At 43.2% G+C, this 24,528-nt stretch overlaps 2 protein-coding genes across 5 annotated transcripts in view; one reads left to right on the forward strand and one right to left on the reverse strand.

The window, feature by feature from the left end:
• Positions 1 to 7,389, reverse strand: part of LYRM7 (LYR motif containing 7) — a 39,484-nt gene extending 32,095 nt beyond the window's left edge. For all 4 annotated transcript variants that reach the window (XM_062189220.1, XM_062189219.1, XM_062189222.1 and 1 more), the window contains exon 1: positions 7,285 to 7,389. In XM_062189220.1, the coding sequence (XP_062045204.1) occupies positions 7,285 to 7,302 (18 nt within the window). In that variant the 5' untranslated portion in view covers positions 7,303 to 7,389. The remainder of the gene's footprint in view (positions 1 to 7,284) is intronic.
• A 5,571-nt stretch (positions 7,390 to 12,960) lies between these two features.
• Positions 12,961 to 24,067, forward strand: HINT1 (histidine triad nucleotide binding protein 1). Its single transcript, XM_062189224.1, has 3 exons — positions 12,961 to 13,175; positions 14,958 to 15,062; positions 23,757 to 24,067. The coding sequence occupies exons 1-3, from the start codon at positions 13,065 to 13,067 to the stop codon at positions 23,919 to 23,921; spliced, it is 381 nt and encodes a 126-aa protein (XP_062045208.1). The 5' UTR covers positions 12,961 to 13,064; the 3' UTR covers positions 23,922 to 24,067.
• Positions 24,068 to 24,528: the final 461 nt, after the last annotated feature.

Consider the following 24,528-nt stretch of genomic DNA (forward strand, 5'->3'; position numbering starts at 1 on the left):
AGGGTGCGTTCATCTCACACTTCCTGAGCACCTTGCACAAAGACAGTTAGAACTGTTCTCCCAATGCTGCTCTTTCTGCTCTTTCTCACTTACAGTTATTACAGGTCACTGAGTTCCTCAAGTCAGAAATCTGAAGGTCATTTTTTTTTCTTTTTTAAAAAAAGTTATTTATTTCTTTGAGAGGCAGAGAAGTAAATATATAGAGGAGAGGGGGAGAAGGGGATAAGGGAAGAGGGAAAGAGAGATCCCACCTGCTGATTTACTCCCCAGTGACCCAATCCCTTAGCCATCACCACCACCTCCCAGGATCCCCATCAGCAGGAAGCTGGAGTCAGGAGCTGGGACCAGGTAGTGAACCTAGGTGTGTTAACCGCTAGGCCATCTGCCTGCCCTACAGGTCAAGTACCTGACCCTACTTGTGGAAACCTTAGGACTGTCACTCATCTTTTTCATATCCTCCAACCCTCCAATCCCCATACCTTCCTTGTATCTCCCTGAGATGTTTGATAAAGGTTTGCCACACTGCCACCACTGCCTTTTTCCTCCAGGCTGCTCTCCAGAGAGCAGTATTCAACAGGGACATAGCACAGTGTGCTAAGCACCGTCTTGTGTTTTATGCACAGTCATATGTTGCTTAATGACAGGGATATGGTTTAAGAAACATGTCATTAGGTGATTTTGACATTGTGCAGACATCATAGAGCATGTTTACACAAAGCCAGGTGGTACAGGCCACACAACGTGCTCTCAATGCAATTAAGAAACCTAATAAACACAAGACATAGACGGCTACTGCTGCGTAATGTGGCAAACTACTTTACAATGACTTATTTTTATAAGTCGAAGGAATACCTCTACAAAATGAGAACAAAAGGTTTAGTATAGTAAATACATAAACCAGTATGCCAGCGTTTATCATTACCAAGTGTGAGGATCACGGACTGTATATAATTGGATGTGCTATACTTTTATTTGACTGGCAGTGCAGTAGGTTTGTTTACACTAGCATGACCACAAACATGTGAGTAATGTGTAGTGCTTGCAGACAGGACATTTTCAGCTCCACTACAGTTTTACGGGATTACATTTCTGTGCAGTCATCATTGACCAAAAAGTCATTATGTTGTGCATGGCCGTAATGATAAATCCATAATATCAAAGGCAGACACCAAAAGAGAAACAGGGAATGGGGAGAAAACTTAAAAATAAAACAAAACTAAAAACCAAATGACCATAACAAACTTCTTCAGAAACTTGAATTATTGAAAACATAGAATAACAACAAATACAAGCTATAGTAAATTTATAAAGGAATATTCGGAAAACTCGCCAGAATCAGATATCAAGTGACAGTGAAGATGAAGAAGAAAACTACCTCACATGCAGACTAAACATTTAGAGTTATAGATCGAGATATAGAAAATAGAGAGTAGTCTAGAAGGTCCAACCTATTGACAGGAGTACCAAAAAGAATAGACAGGAGGAACAAGTTAAAAGGTAAATCAAGAAAATTTCACTAAGTAAACCACTTAAGTTGCTAGACACAAAGGATTCTACCAAGTATCCAATATAAAACTCATATCATAGCATTTCATGATATAAATTCTGCACATTGCTGATAGAGAAAAAATAATTTATATGCAGAGGATTATAAAGTCAGAAGGCATTTGACTTCAAAATAGTATCCCTATAAGAAAGAAAATAATCTAACAATAATTTCAAGTTTTGAAAGAAAAGGTGCAGCTCAGAATACCATACACAAACTACCACCCCAATACAAGGGCAAGCAGACATTTTCAGAAAGGTCAAGTTTTTAAAACTGTTGTATATCCTTTATTAAAATGCTAAAGAAGAATCTGCTTGATGAAAACAAGAGGGTGACTCACAAAATCTAACAACGTGTGATTTAAAATAGGAGACAAAGAGAGGAGGGGGAAGGACAAATAAATGCCCACAACTGGTCCAAAGGACAGGAAAAGATTGGCCTGCTCCAGAAAAGATACTGTTGGAAGTTATTAATTTCAAGAAAAGCTAAGAATTAGAAAAGAAAGGCAATGCAATCATGTACTATATTAGAGGGCCCAGCTAGGGACAGTTTTTACATAGGAATAATAGGATCAAAGGTTAAAAGTGAATGACCACCTTTTATATACTAAGAAGACAGGAGGTAAAGGGGGAGATTAGCCCTAATCTTCCATGGTTAAAAGTCAATAAAGGGTAAGTCCAAAGGGGAAAGCAACAATAAAGAGCAGTCTAAACATGTTGTTTAGAAGCAGGGAGGCAAGATAAAATGATTAAAAGGGCCTTTCCCTGCAGGAATTAAGAACCAATAGAAGGAGGTAGGTAATTATTAGTTTTCTGTAACACCTTTTAGCACTATATATGCATTCACATCTTTATAAAAATATATTTTAAATAGGGAACGAGAGGGTGCAGTGATTAGGACACCACATGGGATGACCACATTGCACATCAGAGTGCCTGATTTAAGTTCTGCCTCTGTTTTTCATTCTAGCTTCCTTCTGATGCATACGCTGGGAGGCAGCACATGATGACTCAAGTGTTTGGGTCCCTGCAACTTACTCTGGCTTCAGCCTGGCCCAATTATGGTGAAATATTAATAATGAAAATACATTAATTACCTTAAAAAGAAAAATAGGACACTATTAAAAACAACTTACAGAAGGGGAGAAAATATTTGCAAATCATACATATGAGAAAAGTCTAGTAGCTACAGTATATAAACTCTTACAACTCAATGACAATTTTGAAATCCCTAACTTTAAAACATACAAATGTTTATTTATTTTTAAATTTATTTGAAAGGCAGACAGAGAGGCAGACAGAAACAGAGATCTTCCACCTGCTAGTTCACCACCCAAAGACCTGCAATAGCCAGGGAAGCGCCAGGCCAAAGCCAGGTGGCAGCAATCAATCCAGATTTCCCAGGCAGGTGGCCAGGACCCAACCACTGAGCCATCACATGCTATCTCCCAAGGTGCATATTTGCAGGAAGATGGAACTGGAAGTGGAGCCAGGATTAGAATCCAGACACTCCATTATGGAATGCAGGCATTCCAACTATGTCTTCAAATACTAGACCAAATGTGTACCCCTGGGCAAAAGATTTAAAAGACATGTTTATTTATCTGAAAGGCAGGGTGACAGAGAGAGGCAGAGACAGTAACAGAGCAAAGAGGGATGAAAGACACAAAGTTATCTTTCATCCACTGGTTCACTCCCTTAAATACCTGCAACTGCTAAGACTGGGCCAGGCCCAAGACAGGAGCCAGGAAGTTAACCTGGATCTCCCATGTTGGTGGGCAGGGCCACCATCTGCTGCCTTCTCAGCTGCGTTAGCAGGAAGCTAGACTGGAAATACAGTAGCTGAAAGCTGAACTGACCTCGGCTTAATCTGTTGCACCATAAATTCTGCCCCTAGGAAAAGGATTTGAATAGAAATTTATCTAAAATAAGAATGCACAATGAGCCATGAAAAGATGCTCAACATCATTTTCCATCTGGGAAACAGAAACCTAAACCTTGATAAGAAACCCCTTTACTACAATCCAATATGATGCCTAAAGTAAAAAAGATAGTAACAAGTATTGGCAAGGATGGAAAAATTGGAGTTCTTATACTTTGTTGGTGGGAACGTAACACGGTGTAACTGCTTTGGAAGAGTTTGGCATTTGCTGAAAAGTTAAATATACCATATTATATGACCCAGTAATTCCACTATTGAGTGTAAATATAGGATACACAAAAGCTATACATTAATGTGCATAGCAGCAATATTCATTATAGCCAGAAAGTGGAAAAAAAATGTCCATCAACTCATGAATGCATAAATAAAATGTGGATTATCCACAGTGTTATGGCTTGAATTGTGTCTTCCCAAAGGTCCTGTTAAAATCCTAATCTCAAGTACCAGTGTGACTTTATTTGGAAAAAGGGTCTTTGAAGACATAACAAAGACAGGGTTATTATCATGAGGTTAGTATTACAACCACACCAAAACTAGACAAAGATATCAAACAAGTCCTCAGTAAGTAATAGCAGTGAAGATCCAACAATATAAATTATACAGCATGATCAAGTGAGGTTTAGCTGAAGAAAGCAAGATGCTTTAACATCTGAAATAACTGAAAATCAATCCATGTAATACACTGTATTAACAGAATAACAATGAAAAAAGATCAGGTTATTAGGGTGACTCTAATCCAATAGGACTAATGTCCTGAGAAATACAGTCGTGTGAAGACAACAAAAGCAGCCGCTGGTGTGATACAACAGCAAGCTAAAGAACACCAAGGATTAACAGCAGGAAAGAAGAAAAGAAAGCAGAGATTCCAGAATTTCAGAGGGAGCACAGTGCTAACGACATGTTGACTAGGACTTCTAGTTTACAGATCTGTGAAATAATAAATTTCTGTTGTTCTAAGCCACCCAGTTTATGGCACAGGTTGAATACTCTTCACCCAAAATATCTGGGACCAGTAGTGTTCCTGATTTCAGACCTGCACCGTTAACGGCAGCCAGAGAAAATGAACAGATTTCAGTACTATGAAATGGACTGCTTGTAACAGGTAACTGAAAACATGGAAGTGGCTTTGGAACTGAGTAATGTACATAGGAAGGGGACTAGCATTGTGGCACACTGGGATTAAGCTGCTTCTTAAGAGTCTGGCATCCGTATCAGACTGCCAGTTCATCCTGATATTCCACTTGCAGGGAGCATATGGGAAGGCAGAAGACAGCTCCTACTGGGGCTCCTAATACCCATGTGGGAGACCAGATTAGAGTTCTGGCTCCTGGATTCACCTTGAACCAGCCCTGGCTGTCGCTGTCATTTGAGAAGTGAACCAGTGGATGAAGATTTCTTTCTCTCTCTCCCTTCCTCTCTATTTTTCAAACACACAATCTTTAAAAAAAAAATTTTTTTTTGAAGTGCTTGATTGTAAAAGCCTACACTGTTTTGGTAAATATATGCATTTTAAAAGCATTATGGAATGTAGCAGGTAAAGCTGTCACCTGCAGTGCAGGCATCCCATGTGGACACCGGTTCAAGTCCCAGCTGCTCCACTTCCAATATACCATGTTGGTATATTGGAATATACAACATGGTATACAATATGGTACATTGGAAGTGGCCTGGGAAAGCAAAAGAAGATGGCCCAAGTCCCTGGGACTCTGCACCCCTGTGGGAGACCGAGAAGAACCTCCTGGCTTCGGATCGGCGCATCTCTGGTCATTGCAGCCACCTAAGGAGTGAACCAGTAAATGGAAGACCTACCTCTCTCTCTCTCTCTCTGCCTCTCTGTAACTCTGCCTTTCAAATAAATAATCTTTTTTAAAAAAAATTATAGAAATCCAGGGAGTTTAATTATGCAAGAGTGGTAAAAGACAGGTACATAGCACTAGGAAAGTTTAATGTGTATAAACCTAACCATTTCACACACTACTTAAGGGGAAAAAAGAGAAAAAGATGACTCCATTAATATAATGAACTCTATCTCGAATATAAGAACTTGTGTAAGAAAAAGAAAATTTCACTATTGCTGCACAGAACCATTGGAGCTAATATAATCTTGGAGCTTATCAATTTTATTAAAATGCTGAAAGCTAGGTCACAGACTGTCTTCCTCTTTTACTTAGGTTGATTGGATAAATTTATGCATGGTATATGGAAAAAGGATTCTTTATAGTCAAATCAGTATGAATCCGACATTGTCACTTATTATAAGCCTGGATAAACTATTTACCCCTTTGACCTCAATATTCTTAAGTAATGGGCCAATTTGAACAGTGTATAAGTATGATATAATTTCTGTACTAGATTCCACTTTAGACAGTCGTATTTATGCATCCCTTCAAAGTCTCTTCCCTAGTACAGCCACGGCTTTGGGCACTTACTACACTGTTCGCGTATTAAATGCTTACTTACTGTTGTTCCATATTTCTTCAAAGCCTTCTAGGTCACCTTTGTGTCCTCCACATTTACTCAGTATAGGTGCCTACTAAAGATGGTATGCCTTGGCAAGTGTTGGTGGAATGAATCCTACTTAATTTCAATTGTATCCATGTCCTCCAAGCAACCTGCCATTTCAATGGCTTCCCATGTGCTAGTTTCTTTCTGAAATACTTTGTTCTAGCTGATTAGTGTCAAACGTCAGGCCTCACCTTATTTATACCACCTTGAGGCTTCTTTTTCTTTTTTTTTTTTTTTGTGTTCCTCCAAATAGAATAAATCCTAGTTATATGTGTACAGAACACACTGTATTTTCATTCTGAAGCACTTATTACAATTGTAATTAAAAACTTGTTCAAAATCTTACTACCAGCTAGACTTCATGAAGGCTCCCGGGGTCAGTTTACTTTTGCATCCGTGAAGCCTGGTCGATACGGGCTGCACGCTGGCTAGCATTTACCATTATTAATAGCTTTCACGGGCAGTCACTATATTCCTCACATGGATAACGCTGTCCAAGTGTTCCTGTGGGTGCTGTGACACACATTAAAGTCTGCTGATAACCCAAGATCAGAAGCACTGAGGACAACCTGGTGGCTCCGTCATTCACCAGCCCAGCGCACTGCTTTCCCTCACGGGGCTGTAGCAGGCCTTTCCCCCTCCCCAGTCCGATTCCTGCTCACCAGCAGCACCCGCGAGTCCCGGCTGGCCGTTCTGACGGCGTTAACCTGAAGTTAACCGCCGGCTGCCCCCGAAGATGCGTGCCCCGGCCAGGAACAAGCATCGGCTTGACAAGAAGGGAATCAGACCCGGGACTGAGAGGGGTGACCTGGGAGGGGCCGGGGCTCCCGCTGCACACTCAGATCTCACGGCTCTCCGCTCCGTCTGGCTAAGGGAGTGGTACTTTGGGCGAGCCGTGTCTGTGCGAACTCGGCTTCCTCGGCTCCTGGGCTGCTGTGCACCTCTGTGTGTCCCCGCCAGCTGTGCCCATCAGCATAGGCTGCAGCTCAGGACGGCCGGCGCATCGCCCACGCCTCCCCGAGCTGGGCCGGGCTGAAACCGGGGCGGTGCTCACGGGGCTGGCCCGCATCAGACACGCGCTCCGCACCCTATTAGGAAGCAGAAGTACGAGCGCCCGGGCAGCCTCCCTCCCACCTCCTCCGCCCTCGGCTGGCCACTCGGCTCCTCTGAGGCAGCGGCCGCGTCCTCCATGGCGGGTCCCGCGCCCAGCCGCCAGACTCCGGAAACCTTCGAAAGGCCACCCCCTGACCCTCCCAGTCGGCACCACCCCACCCGCTCCTGAGCCCTGTCACCTTCGCCGCCCGACCCATGGCTCTCCTCGCCGCGGCGGCCACTTCTGTAGTGGTCGCGTCGCCCCGCCTCTTGGCAACCAGTTAAAGCCGAGCGTGGAGTATCCAACGCCCTGTAGCCACGTTCCTAGAGCGCCGCAACCAATCACTAGGCAGTATTTCCTTCGTTGCCCCGCCTTCATCTGGAGGACGACGGAGAGGTGTTGCTTACCCGTAAAACCGCGAGAAGCTGCGGAGCCCAATTACTGGCGGCTGGAAGAGAACGGAAATCACCTTTCCGCCATGTTAGTTAGGGGCAGAGACACTTCCGGCCCAAGAAGCTTCTGGTGCATAGATCGGGTTATTTAACGGATAGCGTCTGCACTTGTGCGTCATTGGCGTCCTGTTTGGAGGTCAGGCCCGTCTGTTAAAGAGCCCTTACTTGAACGTTCCCAGCTGCAACCATTTCCAATGAAATGTGCATAAATAAGAGCAGAGCACTCACCACCACAACCTGGTTTCAACGCTGACTCCTCAAAGTTTTATTTGTACTTTCCCTCACTTAACTCATGCAGACACTGAGGTTGAGAACTTACTCAAGTTCACGTGGCTACTAAATGGAAGTCTGGGGTACAAATCCACTGTGTCTGGCCCCAAAGCTTCCAGTCTCCCTCTGCATCCTGCCTTCTCAACTTGCCTTGTTACTTGGTTCTGCTGTAAAGAGGCTGCAAATGGGTGGTTTATTAGTAGCATCATGGTCATAAACAATCATAAAGCACTTCAGTGTTTTACTTTATGTCTTTACAAGCGTCAAGAAAAATAGCAACTTTGTGCTGATTTCATATCTATACCTGCACAGCATTCCTGGTAGAAAGATTTGGACCAATGAGTCCCCAAGGCCCTTTTCCTTTTCTGTGGTCTATTAATTTAAAGATTATTGTAAGTCATCAAAAGCTAACGAGATAATTGTCCGCTTTTTAAAAAAATTATTATTAAGGTGTATTAGACATACAGAATACTTAATGTGAGTGATTAAACAAGCGGAACTGGATAATGCCTTTTATCTAGGGAATCATGAAGCCGGTGTGGGAAATGTATGGCCAGGGCAGTGTAAGGCCAGCAAAATCATTTGGTCTGCCCCTGCCAAGGCAACCACAGGCAGGACTTTTAAATTCAGTAAATCTGGCAGGCTAATTTTCAAGTTGATAACTTTGTATGCCCCAGGTGTGATGTTACAAATAGCCAAAAGGCCCTTGGCAGAAGACAGGTTCCCCATATGATGTTGTATTACAGCATCTTCTGAATGCTGACCATGAGGAAAAGATGCTTTTCTCCATTTTCCAGTTCAGGATCATTGCCCAATTTCTGGCTAACTAGGGTCCTGTATTCGGTTAACCAAAACTCCTTATCTGCTGATATCTGGAAATAGTTTCTATAGTGCCAAAAAGTCAATTCAGTCTTGGGGTTTCTCTTATATTGATCTATGGGGTTCCTTCAATGGCTCCACAAATGAGGTGGCTCTTTACTGTTTTGGTTGTTATTGGGAATATGTCCTGATCTGTATGCATCTCCAATTTTATGGCATAGAGCTGAATAAGAAATTTCAACATGTTCACAATGTGAGTATGTGGCACTGTGTAGTAGACAAAATAATGGTTCCAAAAATGTCTATGCTTACATCCCTAAAAGCTATGATTCTATTACACGACAAATGGGACTTTGCAGATATGATTAAGGATTTAGGATGGAAAAGTTATCCTGGATTGTCTGGTAGGCCAAATGTAAGCACAAGGATCTTTGTAAGTGGAAGAAGGAAGGGAGGGAGGTTGGAAGAGCCTCCACTGCGGGCTTTAGAGATTAAGGAAGAGGAAGGTGCTACAAATCATGGAAAGTAGGTAGTCTCTGGAAGCTGGAAAAAGCAAGGGAAAGGATTTTCCCTAGAATTTCTGAAAAGAAGGGAGCTCTGCTGGAAACCCAGACTTTAATTCAGCAACACTCAGTCTCACTTCCAGAATGCCACCTCTTCACGGATCTGCCATTTTCAAAGGCAGTATTGTAAGCTGCTGTTTAAATAATCACATCTGCTGCTTTCACTCTGTGTTCTGTCTTTCTTTTACAAAGGTCCTGGTCCTTACATGAGGCTTCCTTGGTTAATCCAGCAATCTTCTCATCTCATGATCCTTAACTTAATCAAATTGCAAGAATCTCCTTTGCAATGTAAGGTAAGATATTCACAGGTTCTAGGGATTAGGCCTTGGGCATCTGCTGCCTTACCTACCCCTCCTAGTTTGGGTGAGCACATTCAAAAAGGCTGACATGGAAGGAAACGAGGTAGGAGAGCAGACATGTTGCTGATCACGTGGGGCCGTAAGCCACGGTAAGCGTGTTTTCTTTTTTTTTTTAAAGACTTATTTATGAATTTGAAAGTCAGAGCCACACACAGAGAGAAGGAGAGGGAGAGAGAGAGAGAGAGAGAGAGAGAGAGGGTCTTCCATCCACAGGTTCACTCCCCAGCTGGCCACAACGGCCGGAGCTGCGCCGATCCAGAGCCAGGAACCAAGAGCTTCCTCCAGGTGTCCCACGTGGGTGCAGAGGCCCAAGGACCTGGGCCATCTTCTACTGCTTTCCCAGGCCATAACAGAGAGCTGGATCGGAAGTGGGCAGCCGGGTCTCGAACTGCTGCCCACATGGGATGCCGGCACCGCAGGCTGCAGTTTCACTCGCTAAGCCACAGTGCTGGCCCCCAGTATGTTTGTTTTCATTCTGTAATGGGATGCCATGGATTAGTACTAGCAGGACAGTTGCAACATGATTTATATTTTATAATTTGGGGTGCTTTTTTTGCAAACTGTTGTGGGAGGAGAGAATCTCTCCCAACTAGGAGGATCTCAAAGTACTTCAGGCAACTTATGGTACAGGCTTAGACTGGAGTCTTTGAAGGTGGAGGAAGTGAGAGGTGATTAGAATCCTGATATGTGTTGAAAACAGAAGAAAGATTTAGAGATTTTTCTAGGTTTTTAGCTTGACCAGCTGGGTGAATGGTGATAGCAAATACAGCAAGAGGAAGTTTTTGTTTGTTGTGGAGGAAGTAAAAACAAAGTTGAACTTCCTGATATATATCCAAGTGGGGGTAGTGAGTAGGTAGCCATGTGTTTCATAGACCATTTTGAAATTAAGTTAACAGGCAGATCAGGAGACAAGTACTTTGGAGTAATTTCTCTATAGGTATTTAAGCTTTTGGATTGAGTGAGAGTTAGCTGTATTTATTAGTTAAACCAGCACACTTTTTTTTTTTAACATTTAAGAAAATAATTTCCAGTTTCCTGCTGTTGAATCCTTGGGAGGTAGCAGATAATGGCTCAAGTGCTTGGGCCCCTGCATCCATGTGGAAGACTCTATGTAGTATGGATTCCTATCTTGGCTTGGTCCATCCTGGTTGTTGCAGGCATCTGGGGAGTGAACCAGCACACTGAAGTGCGTGCTCTCTCTCTCAGTGTGGCTCTGCCTTTTAAGTGGATGATAAAAAAAAAAAAAAAACTTAAAAAAAGTAGAACTCCAGTTTTAAAAAAAAATTGAGTCTCTCTCACACACACACACACACACACAGAGAGAGAGAGAGAGAGAGAGAGAGAGAGAGAGAGGAGAGACATATAGAACAATCTTCCATTTACTGGTTCACTGCCCAGTGGCCACAGTGGCCAGAGTTGAAGCGGACCACAGCTGGGATTTGGAAACACAATTCAGTTCTCCCACACAGGTGGCAGGAGCCCAGTCACCTGAGCCATCACCACTGCCTCCCAGGGTCTGTGTCAGCAGGATGTTCACTGAAGTCAGGAGGCAGAGCCATTCCCAGCTACTTCTGTTGTGGAATGCAGGATCTTAACTGCTGGTCAAACGCCCAGTCTGTGATTTAACCTTTTACTTTGACCATTTCAAGTGTACAGAAAAGTGGCAAGAATAATACATAGAATGAGCATATACTTTTTACTCAGATTGCACAAATGTTAACATATTACTGCAAATGCTTTTGTCCATTTTTCTATTTTTGTATATATGGAATCTCTCTCTCTGAGCTGTTTGAAATCAAATTGCAGAAATAAACCTTGCAACTCCTAAATACCTCCATGGGTTTTTGTTCCCCTACAAGCAAAGGCATTCCCTTTCATCAGCAGTACTCAAAGTATGGTTCCAGGGCCAGCAGGAACTCCAATTTGTAGGACTCTACCCCAGACCAAGTGATTTTGATAATTTTGCTGTGGTTATGAAAGGAGATGTTAACATGACTTCCAATCTCTAACTACCTTAATAAGAGATTAACATTATTTAGATTAAGATTTCACCAAATGTCCCAGTAATGTCTCTGATAGCAGCAAATGGGAGTTTTGAAATGAAAATGAATCACTAATTTAGGAGACAATTTCACAGGTAAGCTGTAATCACATAGGGCAGTTCAGGAGGTATAGTTGATTTTTCCTAAAGATGGACACTTGGAAATTGGGCGTTCGCTAGAGAAGAGGGCCAAGCACACACCCATTGAGAGGTCTGGAACTGGAGGCTCACCAGGAGGAGACAGAGCATTCACACAGGTAGGAGCGTGAAGACTGTCGCTGAAGGTCAACAGTGGCGAATAATGCCGAGAGGTCTAGTGGGATGTGTACTGGAGCTGCCTGTAGGATTTTGTGAGTGGAGGTCCCTAGTGACCTCAGCAAGAGGGAAATGGGCTCAGAAATCAAAGTCGATGAGCTGGTGTTATGGCTCACTGGATTAAGCCAAAGCCTGTGATGCTGCCATTCCATACTGGAGTACTGTTTGAGTCCTGGCTGCTCCTCTTGACATGCAGCTCTCTGCTAATATGACTGGGAAAGTAGCAGATGATGGCTGGAGTACTTGGGCCCCTGCCACCCATGTGGGAGACCAGGATGGAGTTCCTGACTCCTGGCTTCTGCCTGGCCCATCTGGGGCTGTTTCCACCATATGGGGGAGTGAACCAGTAGATGGCAGATCTCTGTCACTCTCCTTCTAGCGTCCTGCCATTCAAATAAATAAAATAAACCTGAAAAGAAATGAGAGATGAGCAAAGTAGACACAGTATGTGGAAAACTAAGCGATAGGGCGGGAGATGCAGGACTGAGGAAGGTTCCGTTCCGTTAAGGTGGAGCATCTTACAGGATGATGGCGGCTGGGCAAACTACTTTGTAGAACGTTCTAGGGAGGTTTGCAAACTACTGATGCCTGCGTCGCCCCGCCGGATACTCTGATTTAATTGCTCTGGCGTGCAGCCAGGTTCAGGATTTTGAAAAGCTCCCCAGGTAATTTTCCTGTGAATTCAAGGTTGAGAACCACTGCTAGACAGAGCAGAAGCATGGAGGGCTTCACTGCAGCCGCGAAGACCTTCAGCTGCACAGAAGTGCAGCTGGGGCCTCAGCCAGCATTGTGGCCAGGACCGCCTGAATTCTCAAATCTCTCTTACAGGACTCAGCTTTTCCCACCAACGTGGCCAGGCGAATTAAGGGCTAACATCAGTGACTCCACTTCCCCGGATCCAGGAAAAGAATAAGTAAGTGCGGCGCGGGTGCGTCTCCCTGGAGCCGCCTCGGCCAGTCCCTGGGGGCGGCTCCCTCGCGGCTCCCGCGCGCGGGCCGCACCCGCCGCCCGGGTCGCCGGTGCGCACGCGCGGGCGCGCTCGGGCCCGGGAGCTGCGGTCGGTGCGCAGGCTTGGCCGCGCGCGCCCGCCCTCTGCCGGCTCCCGGCGTCCTCCCTCCTCTGCGCTTCTCCCGGGGCCGCGGCGCGGGAGGCAGCCCGAGATGGCAGATGAGATCGCCAAGGCTCAGGTCGCCCGGCCTGGTGGCGACACGATCTTCGGGAAGATCATCCGCAAGGAAATCCCGGCCAAGATCATTTTCGAGGATGAGCGGGTAGGGGCCGGGGTCGCGTCGCCGGGCGGTGGGCTGAGGCGCGGGCCGGCGGCCTGCGGACACGCGGGCTTTCGGCCGAGGGACGGGCCCCCCGCCAGCGGGCAGGGCCGCGGACGCCCGGAGGCGGCCTGCCGGCGCGTGCCGGCGCTCCGGTTACGCGTTATCAGCGGCGGGCGCGGGCCGGGCCGCGGGGCCCAGGCGCGTGTGCGGGTCGCGCCGGCTCCCGGCTGCCTGGGACCTCGCCGCTGTCAGGAATCTCGCAATCTCGTCAGCGCTCTGCCTGACTGGGAGAAACCCGATCGCGCCCTGACTCGGGCCCAATCTCCGCGATCTCCCGCGCGCGGCCGGCCTGCCCTGGCCGTTCCGGGGCGCTGCTCCGGCCTGCAGGCGCCCCCGGACCCGGAGATAAGCCCGCGCCCACGCCCGGGGTTCGCTTCATCCCACGTTCCCGGCCGAGGGTTTCCGCGCTCAGAAGCGGTCGGAAGATTCCTTTTATATTCGACAGGAAACTCTTGCACGTCGAGGAGCTAAACATGAAGGTTTTATTTGGTTGGTTTCGTTGGAGGTGGAGTCCCTGTTGATGGGTAAATTGCCAGTGTTTCGCGGACTTTGGTGTTTGTGGGTGTGGATCTCAGATACTCAGCTTGGCAAGATGCTTGGTTCGTTTAGTTAGGAAAAGTTTCTGCAAACATATGTCAGAAATGGGGAGTATAAGAAAACGATTCATCTGACGCTGCTAGTAGTATTTACTTAGATTCAAAGCGTTAACTAAGATTGAATTCGGTTCCTTAAAGGTGAATTTCGTTTAACTACCTTTATCTGTCGCTCGTTAGGAGGGTCTTCTTTTGTTTTAGAAGCATGATGTCTATCTAAAAGTCCACAGTTGCGTACTGTGAATGATATTCGAAATACTGACGTTTGAACCACGGCATGAAGTGTTCTAAATGATGCAGCATTTTGTAGGGCGTGCCCGGTAAGGTTTCCCCAAAGACACATACACACCGGTGGCTTTAAGCATCAGTAGAGAGCCGAGGGCACGAAAACATTCATGTCGTATGTTTAGGAACAGACGCTTCCAGTGTGGTTGGGAATTTGTCTAAATGCTACTTAAACTACTCAGTTCCACAAAAGAAAATGGGCCTATTTCTTAAGTAGTTGAGTAGAATGGGTATTAATAAGCTATCAAATATGTGACTACCAATCACTACAGTAAAGGAAAAAAACAGAAAACTAAGACTTTGACCTTGGAAAGATGGGGGAAGGGAGTGGGCAGGAGGGACAGAGGGGAATCAGGAGTTCCTTCAGAAATTCTGTGTTGGGAAGGCAGAGGTTGGAGCTGAGGGAGAGCACTGCGGTAGAGTGGGGTGGGCGGCAGCTGGAGAAGCCCCGAGGGTGGCGCCCTGAGAAGGACCCCAGATCAGCCTGGAGGGGTCGACGGACTGGGAGGCTCATTTCTGCTCATCCACTGGCTCTGTTTAAATGCCACTTGCTTAGAGTGGCTGTCCGTCACACTCAACTTCCATCAGGTTTTGCGAGGTAATCATGTATTTCACCCTTTGCTCTTCTTTCCCAACATGCACGACCTTTGGTAATTACACTTTTATTTGTTTAAAGTCAGTGTTCCATGAGCCTCAAAAGTTGCACAAGAAAAGGCCTTGTGAATCCTGTAGATTCCTTAGCATCTAGTACAGCGACTTCCACGTGGTTAGTGCTCAGTATATACTTGAAGTGTTAGCCTACTAGATGATGTACTGAAACTTGGATTTTTTTCCTCTTTCCTAGTGCCTTGCTTTCCACGACATTTCCCCTCAAGCACCAACACATTTTCTGGTGATCCCTAAGAAACATATATCCCAGATTTCCGCAGCAGAGGAGGCTGATGAAAGTGTAAGTAAATTCCTGACAGTTTCTTTTCTTGCTTTTTAAAATGGGGGATCAAACTTTGTCCTTAAAGTGATGTCACATTTTCATCTTCCTAAGGGTATTACCAAAAGGAGTCCAATGTGCTATATAAAGTGTGATTTTTTTCTAAAGGGGGTACCTTCAGAAATAAGATTTATTTTATTAGCATGTCTTCAGACCAGGAATTGGCATAGTATGTTTCAATCAGACAGAAATATATGAATGGAAAATATTAAAGCTGTGAAATTCTGGTGTTTGAGAGAAAGTTACTGACTCTTGGAGGGACTGCTAGAGCTAGTCAGAATTGATTACTTAACTGTAGAAGGAATGAAGAAACCTGTGACATAAAGATGTTACTTGTAAAGCATAATAGTACAGAAACTACTCATAAAATAAATAGGTTTTAATATCTTACATCCTACTGGATAGGATTTCTAATTGTTATAATTAGAACTCTGAGTGGTCACAAAAAGGTAAATTATCTTGAGTAAACTCAGTAAGATGGAATTATATCACATTGAAAGATTTTGTAAATTTCCATCATTTCACCCGTATGCATAAGTTGCTCCTTCTGTGAGGATTTATGACATTTGTTTAACTATCAGGGTTTTTTAGACCTATAGAGTAAATATTTTTCCAAAGGAAATCTTTACTAAAAGCTTGAATTTCTCAAGCTATTTTAATCTTCATTATTTTAGTGAACATCATTTTGTTGTTTATAGAACTTTATAGAAATACTTTTTCTGGAACTTAGCTGTAGATTGCTAACTTACATGTAAATGAGAGGAATTATAACTATTTTTGTCATCTATGCTGGAAAACAATATTTTAGAGCCGGAAGGTGCCCCAAATCTTATATATAAGCAATTAATCTCATTATACTTGAAAACCAAATATTTAGAAGGCTGATAAATGCTCTAAACATTTGTTTTTTTAAACAGATTATTTGAACCATTATGCTTAGTGAAAAGAAACCAGTCCAAAAAAGACAGATAACACATTTTCCCTGTGATAACTAATAGAAAACAAAAAAAGTAATGTAGATGAGCAAAATTGACATTTTGAGATGTGATTATTGATTACAGCGCTTGTCTATTGCTGAAGAACAGTGGATTTTTTTTCTTCTATTTGTTGCATTCTTAGTGGGAGGTTAGGCATATGATTATAAGATAAACTGAAAGTATGTCACTGGAAAAATGAAAAGAAAAAATATGAAAGGAAGGAGGAGGGAGGCTAAGAGTGTGGGTAGGAGAGAAGGTAAGGTGGAAAGTATCACCATGCTCCTAAATCTGTATATATGTAAATAAAAAAATTAAAATTATTTGAGAAGCAGAGGGTGTGCCTATCTACTGGCTTATTCCCAAAATGCCCATAGTGTCCTGGTAGGGAGCCAAAGCTGGGATCCAGGAATTCAATCCAGGTCTCCTAAATGGGTGGCAGGATCCACATTAGCAGTAAGTTGGAATCAGGAGCCAAAGCTAGGATTCAAACCCACACTCCAGTGTGGAGTTTGGGTGGAATGGTGATGGCTTACCTGTTAGGACAAAAGCCTACTCTATATCTTTCTTTAAACTATGTTTTCTGGTAATCTTGATTTTCATTATTAATGAGTTTATTGGTTCTAAATCTATATTCTACTTGAATTTCATTATCCTTTAAGATTGAGTAGAAAAAAGGGAACAAAATTCCCTGAAATTATATAATAATAAAAAACTGTAAATACTCCCCTAATTCAGGGTAATGGTTTTACTTGAATAATACTTGCTTTCTGACAAAACTTTTTATGATATATCTAGTTTGAGTAATGTAAAGCTGGATAGTTTTAGGTAGTAGCTGTGAATGCCAGAGAAGGTCAGGTGTTTTTTTTGTTTGTTTGTTTTGTTTTGTTTTTTTCAGTGCTTAGTATCTGTTCATTTTCCTTTGTCTTGAGAATTCCTTTGAGATTGGGTTACTAAGTGTAAGTTTTTGGGGTTTTATTTGGTCTGCAAAAGATGTGAATGATTCTTGGGAGGACTAGAGTTTATTTCAGTTCTTTCAAAGCAGAGAGATGAACATTTCAAGGACATCAAAAAACAGGTGAGCTGAAGAATCTCATTCTTTTAAGAAGAACGATGACCAAATTCATCTATTTACTTGCTAGCAGCCCTCTTTCTGAAGGCTGCCTCTTTAATATTTTGATGACATTTCCCTTTGGTGAGAGAAAGTGAATGCCTTTGCTGGCTCTACTGTGCTGCTGTTCCGATAAAGAAAAAGGATATCTTTGTCCTTTTTATTCCCCTTTACAGGGCATAAGTCGGTAGTCTGTGATGAAATCCATTTCATTTTGCGGTGTTTTAAGGGTGGACAGTAGGTTTCTCCCTCTTTACTACTAAACAAAACGTTTTGGCCAACACTTGGTAGGAGATGCTGGCTTTCCCTCAAGGCAGACAGGAATGGCCTGTTACTGAAGCACAGTGCTTGCTGTTCTTTCACTTATTTTCATAAAGAAAAAGTCGTATATGAGCTTGGTACGGGATGCTTCTCTCAAGGACCCTCTCCGTTTACTACATGAAGTGACTTAACTGGAGCAGTTTGGATAGACACACGTAAAAACAAGCAACTTTACTGATGTAATTCACGTCATATGCTCCACCTATTTTGAGTATGCAGGTCACTGATTTTTGCTTTGTTCACAAAGTTAGGCAACCATCACCTTAGCTAGTTTCAGAACATTTTCATTCCAAAAGAAACTCCAAAGGTATTAGTAGTTGCTCTCCATTCTGCCCACTTCTCCATGTCCCCCGCCACTGCACCAAAGGGGACCTGTAATCACTTTTCATCTCTAGATTGGCCTATTGCACATTGCATAGAAATGGATCCACTATATGATGTTTGTAACTTTTTTTTTTTCACTTAATGTTGTCAAGCTTCCCATAGGATGTTTTGGTACTTCATTCTTCTTCTTCTTTTTTTTTTTAATGACCAAATAATGTTCCATTGTAGAGATAGGCCCCATTTTATTTTTCTACTTTTTGACTCCTGTGAATAATGCTCTGTGAACGTCTGTTTCACATATTTGTATGGACATAAATTTTCATTTGCTCAGATATATTCCTAGGACTGAAATTGTTGGGCCCTAGGGTAACAATGTTTATCCTTTTGAGGCGCTTCCCAGATGTCTTCCAAAGCTGCTGGGCCATTTTATATCCTCCCCAGCAACGTGTGAATATTTCAGTTTCTCCACATCCTCACCATTGCTATTCATTATTTTTCTATCTTTATTTATTTGAAAGGCAGAGTCAGAGAAAGACAGATGGAGATCTTGATCTGCTGATTCATTCCCTAAATGCCTGCAGCAGTTGGGGCTGGGCCAGCCTGAAGCCAGGAGCCTGGAACTCAGCTGGTTTCTCACATATGTGGCATGGATTCCAGTACTTGAGACTCCATTTGCTGCCTCTCATGTTGCGCATTAGCATGAACCCCAAATTGGTAGAGAAGCCAGGACTCACACTCAGGCACTTTGTTATGGGATGCTCTTGTCCCAAGCTGTATCAACTGCGAGCACCAATTGCTGCCCTGCCCCCTAGTCTTTTTTTTTTTTTTTAAGCAAATCATGGACATAGCATAATGCTGGGATAATTATTATTCATATCAAAAAATAAAACCGGACAGCTTATTACTTTGTACAAAAATCATTTCAGGTCCACTAAAAATCTATTAGGGATGCTTTTTCTAGTAGCCAAAATTAAGACTATCTTTATGACCTTGGTGCTGCAAAGGATTTCTTCACAAGAAACAAGAGGTACAGTCTAGAAACAGAAAAGGTTAAATTGAGCACATGAAATTTTTTTTTTTTTTTTTTAATTTTTGACAGGCAGAGTGGACAGAAAGACAGAGAGAAAGGTCTTCCTTTGCCGTTGGTTCACCCTCCAGTGGCTGCCGCGGCCAGTGTACCGCGTTGATCCAAAGGCAGGAGCCAGGCACTTATCCTGGTCTTCCATGGGGTGTAGGGCCCAAGGACTTGGGCCATCCTCCACTGCTTCCCCAGGCCATAGCAGAGAGCTGGACTGGAAGAGGGGCAACCGGGACAGAATCCACCGCCCCGACCAGGACTAGAACTCTGTGTGCCAGCGTCGCTAGGTGGAGGATTAGCCTGTTGAGCCACAGCACCGGCCGAGCACATGAAAATTTAAGAACCTAATGTTCACCAACAGATTCCATAAAGAGATTTAAAAGTCAAACCACAGAGAGAAAAAGATTGGTAACCTTTGGAGTAGGGACATAGGTGGAGAAAGTGTGACTGAGTTGGGTCACTTGGAATCGTGTAAAGTTCTATTTCTTGATCTGGAAGGTAGTGTTCTGTTACTGTTCTTTATTTGATTCACATGTTTTCATTTTTATCTGTATGTAGTATCTCACAAAATATTTAAAGATATTGAAATTAAGAAATTGATGTTTTGTGTTCAGCATTTTACCTATTTATTTGGGGGATACCTTTTTAAAGCAAGATACTTTTGAAACTTAAAACTTTAGGACATTAATTTTTAACCAGAGAGTTCAAAGCTTACAGTGAGTGCTTAATGGTGAAATGCCATCTTACTTGTCATAAGAAGGTTGAAAACATCAGAATACTGTTTTTAACATTCAGTCTGATTGCACAATTCTGGCATTTTGAAGTCAGACCTTATTCAAATGCAGCTCTTGTCGGTCAGGGTAGACTGTGAATTTTTACTCAGTTAACATTCTTAATTGGAGATTTAAGGTCAGCTCTTTTACAAAGAATACACTGTTCATTGTCAGCAGTAATTTACTGGACCAGCTTTAAAACTTTGCTAGCTCATAATTAAATTTGTGACCAGCACAGGTACATGCTGTATATAGTTCAACACTTTAAATAAGGATTTTTTTTTACGATTTCAAAACCTGATTTCAGAGTTAACTCACAGAAATCTTCTTTCTTGAATTTGGGCTTTTAATAGTTAAGCCTACTTGGAACTGATTGGAGACTTCTTTGGTTATCAGAATGTTTTGTGACAAAATATTCTGCTTTGCCCAGTAAACTTCCTAGTATCTGCTGGTAGCTTTTCCTGAGGACTATCTAGGTCCTGAGGCAAACAGTTGGTGTCACCCTGGGCCATCTTGTTTCTGTTTCTTTAATCAGCTTATGCGCAGTTTGCATTTGCAGATGGAGTTTATTTGTGTATTGCCAACTTTCTTCTCTAATAAAAGTTAAAGGTGGGAGGGTTGGCCAGAGAAAAACCTGAAACTTTCAGTTCATGGTTTATGGTTTCTCATGGAAGAGAACAATGGCGCAGGTTAACCTTTCTTCCCAATATTCTATCAAACCCTCAAGGAAGGAAGCTGCTTTCATTTCTATGGCAAGAAAAGAGGGAAGGTAGACAGAGTCATGTATTTCTATTCCCATGGCCCTCTAAGCCTCAGCACCTGTGAACTGTGTTGTTCATGCAGTAAGGTCTGTTGTAATCTGAATCTTACGGTTGTGTCCCTGTTCTGGCCAAAGCCATAATTTGATTCTTAAAATGTCAATGAGGCACTGAAGGTCACAAAAGACAGAGAAAATGTTTCACATACATTTGTTCAGTATTAAATACAGTAGGGAAACAGTATTTAGCAAACAATATTGCCATCCTGTATTCGGTCTTCTACTTCCGGAAGTGCCCTCATTTCTGGAGCAGGCTTTGCTTTCTTAGCATCTGGGCGCAGTGGCAAAGAGGAGCTTCTGTACCTGATAGGCAGTGTTCTCCTGGGCCAGCTGGAGTAAGCTTCCACCAGTGGGAGATGTGAGACTTTCACATTCATTTTTTGAGGCCCAACTTTTAGTTCTTTCGTTAATTTTGAATGTACAAGTTGTTTCTCATCAAATTATGTATATATACATATCAAAAGAACAGGTGAAGAAGATTCCTACACAAAAGCATCCCAAACGCCAGCATACCGGGTTCTAGTCCCAGTTGGGGCGCCGGATTCTGTCCCGGTTGCCCCTCTTCCAGGCCAGCTCTCTGCCGTGGCCCGGGAGTGCAGTGGAGGATGGCCCAAGTGCTTGGGCCCTGCACCCCATAGGAGACCAGGAGAAGCACCTTGGTTCCTGCCTTCAGATCAGCGCAGTACTCCGGCCACAGCGTGCCGGCCGCAGCGGCCATTGGAGGGTGAACCAACGGCAAAGGAAGACCTTTCTCTCTGTCTCTCTCTCTCTCTCACTGTCCACTCTGCCTGTCAAAAAAAAAAAAAAAAAAAAAAAAAAAGGCATCCCAAACAAGGATTAGTTGGTCACACTGGTTTTTTTGTCAACATAGAAGGGTACAGTTGATTTCACAGGGAGCAGAAAGAATTACTTGGTTTTGCCTTGGAGCACTGTCTCAATTAAAATTTTTAATAATGTTCTTCGTGGTAGATTGTATCTAGATTGTTTGTAAGTACTTATTACTCTTATTTATTTATTGAAAGGATTTATTTTTATTTATTTCAGAAGCAGAGTTAAGGAGAAAGAGAGGAAGATAGAGATCTTCCATCTGCTGGTTTACTCCCCAAATGGCCACAACAGCTGGGGCTGGGATAGGCCAAAGGAGAGGTCTCCTGTGTAGGTACAGGAGCCCAAGTACTCCAGCCATCTTCTGCTTTTCCCAGGCACAGTAGCAGGGAGTTGGATTGGAAGTGGAGCAGTTGGGATCCAAACTGTCACCTACATGGGATGCTGGCATTGTAGGTGGCAGCTTTACTTGCTACATCACAACACCAGCCCCATTATTTATTTTTTAAAGATTTATTTTAAAGGCAGAGTAACAGAGAAAGAGAACCTTTCATCTGCTGGTTCACTCCCCAAATAGCTGCAGTGGTTAGGGTTGGGCCAGGCCAAAGCCAGGAACCTGGTCTCCCATGTGGGTAGCAGGGGCCTGAACACTTGGGTGATCTGCTGGTTTCCCAGGTGCAGTAGCAGGGAGCTGGACCAGAGGCATAGCAGCGGGGATCCAAACTAGTGCTTCAGTATGGGATGCTGGTGTCTCAGGCAGTGACTTAACCTGCTGTATCACAATGCTGGCCCTCACCACTTTTTTTTTTAGGGGTAATTATACTTCCTGCCTTACTAAAGGCAGGCCTAGTTCTAAGATTTGATTTGGCCAGTGAATCCAAGCACAAGTGCTAAGTGTCTGTTGAGTAGAAATGTTAAAAGCCAGTACCTGATTTGCTTTATTCCCTTTTAACTCTGTCACTGCTTTATCAGTCTAGATCAGAAACTGAAAAAAGATGTGGAATCTATAGCCTAGTTAGCTTGTGGTGAACCTGTAGAGAATGTGAAACGCTTCTGTACATTTTGTTGTTAACCAAACTTCGGGGTGGTTTGTTACCACAGTACAACCAAACCTATCCTGGTTATTACACTACCCCATACAAAGAAAGCAGGATATCTTGTTTTATTTAGAAAACTTTAAATACCACTTGGAGTATAAATGGGAAGTTTCAGGGGGCCAGTACTGTGGCATAGTAGGTTAAGCCTCTGCTTGTGGTGCCGGCATCTCATATGGGCTCCAGTTCACATTCTGGCTGCCCCACTGCTGATCCAGTTCCCTCTTAATAGCTTGGAAAAGCAGTAGAAGATAGCCCAAATAGCCCAAGTGCTTTCTTGGATCCTTGCATCCATGTGGGAGACACAGAAGGAGCTTCTGGCTCCTGGCTTCAGATTGGCCCAGTTCTGGCTTTTGCAGCCATTTGGGGAATAAACCAGTGGACAGAAGATCTGTCTGTTTTTCCCTCTCTCTGTCTGTAATTCTGCCTCTCAAATAAATATATCTTTTTTAAAAAAGTTTTTTAATCTGGGGGCCAGCACTATGGTGTAACGGGTAAAGGTGCTGCCTGCAATACTGAAATCCTATATGGGTGCTGGTACCTGTCCTGGCTGCTCTGTTTCAGATCCATTTCCCTGCTAATGGCCTGGGAAAAGCTTTGGAAGATGGCCCAAGTGCTTAGGCCCCTGCTACCCATGGGGGAAATCTAGATGAAGCTCCTAGCTTTGGTGTGGCCCAGCCCTGACTGTTCCATCTGGGGAGTAGAAGATAGTAGTAGTGGAGGGGAAGATTTCTGTTTCTGTCTCTCCCTCTCTGTAACTCTTTCAAATAAGTAAATAAATCTTTAAAATAAAAAGTTTTTGGGGCTGGTGCTGTGGTATTACAGGTTAACCTGCCCCTACAGTGCTGGCATCCCATATGGGTGCCGGTTCGAGCTGGTTGCTTGCTTGACTGCTTGCAATCCAGCTCCCTGCTAATGTGCCTGGGAAAGCAGTGGAAGATGATCCAAGTCTGTGGACCCCTGCCCCCACATGGCAGACCTGGAAGAAGCTCCTGGCTTTGGATTGGCCCAGCACAAGTGGTTGTGGCCATCTGGGGAATGAACCAGTGGATGGAAGATCGCTTGCTCACTCGCTCTCTCTGTAATTCAAATAATAAATCTTTAAGAAAAAAATATTTTCAAATTGAGTAACAAATGTATGTCCTTATTGAGATTAGTATTGAATAAATACATAATCTTAATGAATTTTAAATTATATAGGGATTGAGTTTTCCAAATATTTGCCCAAGCTTGCAGTTTTTTAATTTGATATTTTAGCATGATAGTTTGTTATTTAATGCTAAGAAGTCATAAATCCTTTGTTCTTAGTTAACACATTTTTTTTTTTTTCTTTTCCAGCTTCTTGGACATTTAATGATTGTTGGCAAGAAATGTGCTGCTGACCTGGGCCTAAAGAAGGGTTACCGAATGGTGGTGAACGAGGGCTCCGATGGCGGACAGTCGGTCTATCACGTTCATCTCCACGTTCTTGGGGGTCGGCAGATGAACTGGCCTCCTGGTTAAGCATGTTAGGCCAATTGTTCCTTTTCCAGGCAGTGATAAAGTTTGCCATCTAATGTCAAACAGCATACTTTTGCCTATGTATACAGATTGAGGAAATACTGGCGAAAAATAAAAACATACATAATAAAAGACATTATTGCATGGTTTTTATAGTCTCTCTGAATTGATTATTTTAAAAAATGTATTTGTTGGAATGTAGGGAGTTGGGCTCTTAGTTTTGGAGGTTTCATTTGCCTAGGATGACTCAACATATGAACATTGCATTCATAGAATGATAATAGCTTGACTGGTCTTGGAAGACAAATGATAAGAATTCCTAAATTCAGTGCTTTGACTTAGGAATATCCTTTCATCTCAAAATATTAGCCTAGGAGGAGATTTTCTACTCTTCATTGTATTTTCTAAGAACACAGGCTCACTGAAGTGATTGGTCCAGAAAATGACAGTGGATCTAGAAACAGTGAATGCTTTATATCCAGCCCACATTTCTTCTCATCTTGAAGAATCTGGAAGGGGTGAAAGGTCTGTCATTGGAAGCTACACATTGCTATATGGAATTGAGGGAACATCAGAATCTGATTTTGTAGATTACCAGCCAACCCTTCTG

Source organism: Lepus europaeus, chromosome 4 (genome assembly GCF_033115175.1).
Source record: "Lepus europaeus isolate LE1 chromosome 4, mLepTim1.pri, whole genome shotgun sequence".
Classification (NCBI taxonomy): Eukaryota; Metazoa; Chordata; class Mammalia; order Lagomorpha; family Leporidae; genus Lepus; species Lepus europaeus.